Genomic DNA, 7,304 nt, shown 5'->3' on the forward strand with positions numbered 1-7,304 from the left:
TTTCCACTAGGTGGCGCTATAGGTGGTTTCATTGCGTAGTGCATGGCTACTTTACTATTCCTAGACACCACGCCTATAGCTGCCGCCGTTCTCAAGTTAATGGCGGTGGACAGGATATAGGTGCACACACTGTATACTGAATATATGACTGCTTAAGGACCTTTTTGACATCACATCATGGGACCAAAGGTCTCCTAATTGCAGGAGTCTAAAACTGAAGAGGAGACAGGCTGGTGTGTGAGTGTGTGTGTGTGTGTGTGTTCACACCAATTTTAACTAGCTTTGCCAAAATGGGCAGAGGTACAGCCGCGCACTGAAATGCAAAAGGATTCAACTACCAAAGCAGATGCAATAAAATTATTGCTTTAGATAATGTGAACTACTGGCAAACTACCCTGGAAGGAATAGAGACCCCTACAGAAGGAGATTTAAGACCTAGACCCTTATTCATCAAAGCAATTATGGCAGAATTCTGGCATAAATTACTTCAAAATTTCTCAAACATTTTTGTGCAGCACAGAGTAGTAAAAAGAATTCTGCGACTTTTGGAGGTTTCACACCAATTTTAACCAGCTTTTGCCAAAATGGTCAGAGCTTGGCCAGAAGAAGGGTGTGATGCCACCGCTTCTCTAATTCATAACAAACTGCGGCGTTATGTCCCTATGACAGAACTCTCACTCCAGTCCCTGACATCATTTTTTCAGTGTCCATCGCCGATCTTGATGAATTGGAGCGCTAATGTTTATCTGCACAGACTGCAAGACCCTGCTACCTGCTTTGGTTACAAAGCCTAAGGATGGACCATCAATGTTACAGTCCTGAACAACCCTATTAAATATCCGGTATCTGTCACTAACTATTTTATTTTCGTCTTTGAAAAAAAATCTCTTTGAAATCGTCTATGCTGTGGATCAATGTTACAAGGAGATTTTTGCAGGTTTTGCCAACTGTCATGGCGGCGTCAGGATCTGTGGAAATGATAGATTCTGATACTCAGATATGCATTTTAACTTAATTAGAACAACCAGAAAAACAGCATGGACATTCATTTTTAAGTGTAATGGCCACTTCCCCTATGCTTATACATAGTTTATAATCAGCTGGGCCAAAAAACAGGGGAAATGGCCAATATATTTATCACCACTATATACCAGGAATAATCAATCGGGAATTGTCTATAAATAATTGCTATTTTTATTACAATAGAAAAAAGACAATACACAATTATAAAATTTATCCCCAGTGGGGTTACATAGTAGATCAATATTGTTCTATCACAATTAAAACACTCAAGATAGACAAAGAGTTTTGAGCACTAGAGAAAAAGCCCCAAAACAGACAGCACACAGGCACCCAGATCAAGCACAAAAAATTACAAGATGGATGCTTATAGATATATATGTAAAATAAATATATATATGGACCATTCAGTGGAGTAAAGGAATAGTGTACAATAAATAAATAAATCCAACCCTAGGAGACGCTAAAGTAGTGTCCAAACCCTATAGGGGGATATATTGTGGATTAGACTTACTAGTTTGTAAGGGGTCTAAACCTGATGTTACTAAAACAATCCCTTAGATGGCGCTAAAGAAGCGTCCATAAGCACAAGTAGTTCATTCAAGCAGTCAGATCCCCAACATAGTGACTACAACCACCATACTCCGATCTTACCCATAGTGTGAGAAGTGCCCAGTGTGGGTGCCAGGGTGTGTCCAACCCCATCGCGTTTCGATAAAGTCTTCCTCGGGGGGCCACTTTGGCCCATCTGCATGTTAACTTCTCTGATGTTTGTGAGCAGTGCAGGGAGACGCAGGCGTCGAACAGGCTAGCAAGAGTTATTCTCTGCTAGGCTGCTTGTTAATGTCTTTGATCACATGCTATAGAGGAGAAAGTATCATTCGCTCCCCTTCTGTATATGCTGGCTGGACTATTCTATTAATGCCAGCTATAGTTTACCTATACTGGTCTGGTGAGCTGTTGTTATTCAGACAACCAGTGGTTGTTGTGAATTATTGCTGTTAGAGTGTTGTGGTGTTAACCCTTGTTGTCTTTTTGTTGCTGCCTTCCTGCTCTCGCTTTTCTCCTTAGTCTCTCACTGTTTAATTCTGTGAGTTTGCAATGTGTCCTGTCTGTCTTAATCTCTATTTCCATCATATACCTGTCCCTTCCTTCCCCGGGGGATAACAGATTAGATCTCGTCAGGAGAATAGTAAGGCACGGGACTCTGGCATCTCCATCTTCAGGGGTAATCCAGAGGTTCGGAATAGCAAAGGGTCCCCTAGCGTGAGGGACAGTATAGGAGCCCCCTGTCCTTCATTATCCTACAGATACATTCTGACAATCAATCAGATGATTTACTGCAGCACATTCCAGAGCACTGGTCCTAGGAATGGGAGATCTGTATTAACGAAGATGTAACTCTTAAGGCTGCTTTACACGCAGCGACATCGCTAGCGATGTCGCTCATGAAAGCACCCATCCCCATCGTTTGTGCGTCACGGGCAAATCGCTTCCCGTGGTGTACAAAATCGCTAGTACCCGTCACACGTACTTACCTTCCTAGCGACGTCGCTGTGGCCGGCGAACAGCCTCTTTTCTAAGGGGGCAGTCTGTGCGGCGTCACAGCGACATCACACGGCAGGCGTCCAATAGAAGCGGAGAGCAGCCGCATGAAAGTCACGCCCACCTCGTAGCCGGAGGACGCAGGTACGGTGTTGTTCGTCGTTCCTGGGGTGTCACACGTAGCGATGTGTGTTGCCTCAGGAACGATGAACAACCTGCGTCCAAAATCAGCAATGAGATTTGGGAAATGGACAATGTGTCAACAATCAACGATTTGGTGAGTATTTTGCATCATTAGCGGTCGCTCGTACGTGTCACATGCAATGACGTCGCTAATGAGGCCGGATGTGCGTCACGAATTCCGTGACCCCAACGACATCTCGTTAGCGATGTCGTTGCGTGTAAAGCCCCCTTTAGATGTCGAAATTGCACAACAGATTCAGAATACATTTTTTCTAATTTAATTTCTGATGTTCTGGTTTAAAAAAATAAATGTACTTTCAAGATACCATTATAAAATAATAACATTGTGTTTATTTTTAGCAGATGACTGTATTGGAAGTTCAGATGGAAATCTATTATCTTCAGAATTTAAAACAGATGATGAAAGTATCACACATGATACATATGAAGAGCATGCTGTTGTCCCAGATATACCTCCAGTCCTTACTCGGAAAGCTTTATCATCTGTTCTTTTCAAACAAGTCCAAAATTCTGATTTATCACAGAATTGTCAGCAAAATAAAAGTTACAGAAGCGAAGGGGAACATGAAATGGCTCCTACAAGGGAGAAACCATTTTCATGTTCAAATTGTAGGAAATGTTTTTCCAGAAAATCACATCTTATAAGCCATCAAAAAACTCACACAGGAGAAAAGCCATTTTCATGTTCAGAATGTGGAAAATGTTTTATTCAGAAATCACATCTGGTTGAGCATCAAAGAATTCACACAAAGGAGAAGCGATTTTCATGTTCAGAGTGTGGGAAATTTTTTATTCAGAAATCACATCTTGTTAGACATCAGACAAATCACACAGGGGAGAAGCCATTTTTATGTTCAGAGTGTGGGAAATGTTTTAATTGGAGATCAGAACTTGTTGTGCATCAAAGATCTCACACTGGGGAGAAGCCATATTCATGTTCAGAATGTGGGAAAAGTTTTATGCAGAAATCAGATCTTGTTAGGCATCAAAGATCTCACACGGGGGAGAAGCCATTTTCATGTTCAGAGTGTGGGAAATCTTTTATTCAGAAATCAGATCTTGTTGGGCATCAAAGATCTCACACAGGGGAGAAGGCATTTTCATGCCCAGAATGTGGTAAATGTTTTACTAGGAAATCAAGTCTTGTTTACCACCAAACAAATCACACAAAATAAACTATTTTTATGTTCTGAATGTGGAAAATGTAATTTTCAGAATCGGCTCTTGTTAAACATGTGAAGAAGCCACACAGGGAAGGAACCTTTTTCATATTGTGAATAATTGAAATGTTTAACTGGTAAATCAAGTCTTGGCGGCCATCAGAAATCCAACAGAGCGGAGCAGCCATTCTTGTTTTCATAATTTGCCAAATGTTTTTATCATTAATCAGGTCCTGTTGTCAGATGAGTCACACGGGAGAAGCCATCATGATCTACCATAATTCAAAGGGTTTTATCCAAAAATCGGCTACAATTTCTCAAGTTAGAATTGGTGAGGGAAAGAACCATTTTCTATTTAAACTTCTCGTATTTTTCGGACCATAAGACACAACCTAGGTTTTGAAGGAGGCATATAGGGAAAAAGATTGAAGCAAAAAATGTGGTCATGACACACTTATGGGGAGATCTGCTGCTGACACTGTTACAGGGGTAATATCCCTGAATCTTTAGCGGAATGTGTTTAATGACTTTCCCTTTAATTACTGCTTATCGCAAATCTGTGGCTGCGTTTATTTACTACAGCAGTGAAGAGCCGCAGATTAGTGAATTTTCTAAATATAATCCATTACCAAAACTTTTTGAAGTGTCCCTAATGTCCCCCAAAAGGAACTTCCAGGTTGTGAGATCCCACAACCCTCAGTGATCACTCTCACAGTGAAAGAGTGAGCTCTACGACCCCCAGCTCTGCGGCTTCCTTCTTAAGCAGTTCAGTAAAATCTTAAAAAAGTATGTGACCGCGCTGGATTACTTGAGAGAGCAATATCTTGTGCTTAGAGCAGCTGCAGAGATTTGTGGGATCCCGCTCTGCACACTGAGATCCCACAAAATGGAAATTCGGGCTCCACTTGTTAGTAAGTTGGGTATTTTGAGAGCCTTTAGGAACATTTGTGATTGTGAAAGGTTTTGATACTAGATTATATTTAGATAATTCACTAATCTCAGGTTTCCCACTGCTTTATTTACTAAAAAGCGCAGCCCCAGATTGGAGATAGGAACTCTTAAGTATATCACATTGTATATAATTGCATTTCAAAATTTGTTTTGTTAATAAATGCTTGTAAAATATATATTCTTCATGTCTATCTTTCTCTATTGTTTAGATGTGATGATTTTGCCTCAGAACCTCTGGAGTTGAGGAAGAGCTGTAGGTATTTCGCACAAATATAGTGAGGGGGTGTCACAGCTTGCAGACAATGCGATGGCAGCAAGTGTTAGAAAATCCCAGAGATTGGCAGCACGTGTTATCTGATTCTCATTTCTCTGTTCCTGCAGCAGCGGACTCTATGACCTTGGGAAATTGTCAGGGTTTCCTCTCAGTTGCCAGCCTGACTTCCTTTATAAACCTTACCCTAGGGCGCTTTGGATGCGGTTTATAGTTGTTCTGGGCTTTGGTCTGCAGCAGTCGTTTTCTCTTGTTGTTCCAGAGACTTCTGTGGTAGCTGCTCCTAAGATAAGTGTTTTAACTTTTGCTATGTACCTGGGCTCACGTGGTAGCATCTTTTTTTCCCCTGTATTGTTTCCTTTTGTCTCCCTTAGCGTTAGTAGTGTTGACGAAGAGCTCATACCCACCATTCTTACTTAGGGCCCAGATTAGGGTTATCCTAGGGTGAGGTATTCCTGCTTGGCGAAATGTGCAGGACCTCTATAGGGTTGGTGAGGATGAGCTGCAGGTTATTGTTAGGGGTCACCACTTCCCCCTTTCCCTATTAATAGGGCATTCTTTTCCCCTTCCCTTTCTATTGTACTATACGGCTTGTATAGCTTCTATCCCCAGCCGTGACAGGGGGGAATTCAAACGCACTATGCATCCTAGATATGTGGAAGTTGTTAAGACACTCTGGTCCCAATTCATGAAAGCTTTTATGCCAAAAAAAGTATCACACAAGCTTTGAAAAGTCTCAAAAATTTGGATCAATTCATAGTTGTGCCAAATTGTGTTGGCTTTTGGCATTTTCATACCAAAATTGGAAGAGCTTGGGTGGGTGGAACGGCGACGTGACAGCACAGCTCCTTTAATTCATGACGAGCTGTGGCGTTCCCTGTGCCAGAGATCTCACTCAAGTCCCTGATGGGAGTAATATTTCTAGCATGGTACAAGGAGGCATATGCCACTCGTGAAAAGCTCCAGATTCATGAAGAGGCATGCACTACTTCATGAATCAGGAGTGGCCCCCACATAAATTGACCCCTTTATGTTATAAAACTGGTCAAGCCACATATCCAAGCCCTCTTCACCTCCTAACGCCTCCAACTCAAAAATATTTCCCAGATTCATACATTCCTTTTCCAACAAGCTGCAAAAATCCTAGTACATGCCCTTATTATCTCGCGCTTAGATTATAGCAACCCTCTGCTCTCTGGCCTCCCATCTAACAGTCTCGCACCCCTACAATCTATTCTAAACTATGCTGCCTGGCTAATCCACCTGTTTCCCCCCCCCCCCCGCTACTCCCCAACCTCACCGCTCTGCCAATCCCTTCACTGGCTTCCCATTGCCCAATGACTCCAGTTCAAAACACTAACCATGACAAACAAAGCCATCCACAACCTGTCTCCTCCCTACATCTGTGACCTTGTCTCCTGGTACTTGCCTGTACGTAACCTTCGATCCTCACAAGATCTCCTCCTCTGCTCCCCTCTCATCTCCTCTTCCCATCATCGCATCCAAGATTTCTCCCGTGCCACCCCCATACTCTGGAATGCTCTACCAAATCATATCAGACTCTTGCCTACCTTGACAAGCTTCAAAATAAACCAGAAGACCCACCTTTTCCGACAAGCCTACAACCTGCCGTAACCCTCAGTTTGATATAACGCCGAACAACCAGCTCTACCCTAACCTACTGTATCTTCACCTATTCCTTGTAGACTGAGCCCTCGCAGGCAGGGACCTCTCTGTGCCTTGTATTGTTTATGATTATTGTACTTGTCCTTATTATGTATACCCCTTTCACACGTAAAGCGCCATGGAATAAATGGTGCTATAATAATACATAATAATCCCGTTACAAAGGTTAAATGTTGTAATAAAAAAAACCGGAAGGGTTTTATATGTCTGATATCCAAGTTGATAAGATTTAATGAGGCTACCCACAAATAGAGATATATGTGTTGGGAGAGACTCTCTCAGGGACTCAGAGGAGGATTTCAGATCAGAACTGCGCAGATGTATATGAATCAGGAAAATGACCACACAGAGACGTATCTCTATTTGGGAGAAGCACAGTAGAGGTCTTCTAACCTTTTGTATTCAAAACATTGCATATATACAGCTTACTCAGTACATCCACATGATCTATTAACCAACCAACTAGC

General features: G+C 42.1%; 1 protein-coding gene across 1 annotated transcript in view; it reads left to right on the forward strand.

The window, feature by feature from the left end:
- LOC142313134 (uncharacterized) overlaps positions 1 to 4,994 on the forward strand; it is a 40,042-nt gene extending 35,048 nt beyond the window's left edge. The window contains exon 5 of the mRNA XM_075352120.1: positions 3,109 to 4,994. Within this exon, the coding sequence (XP_075208235.1) occupies positions 3,109 to 3,944 (836 nt within the window). The 3' untranslated portion in view covers positions 3,945 to 4,994. The remainder of the gene's footprint in view (positions 1 to 3,108) is intronic.
- Positions 4,995 to 7,304: the final 2,310 nt, after the last annotated feature.

This window comes from Anomaloglossus baeobatrachus, chromosome 5 (genome assembly GCF_048569485.1).
Source record: "Anomaloglossus baeobatrachus isolate aAnoBae1 chromosome 5, aAnoBae1.hap1, whole genome shotgun sequence".
NCBI lineage: Eukaryota > Metazoa > Chordata > Amphibia > Anura > Aromobatidae > Anomaloglossus > Anomaloglossus baeobatrachus.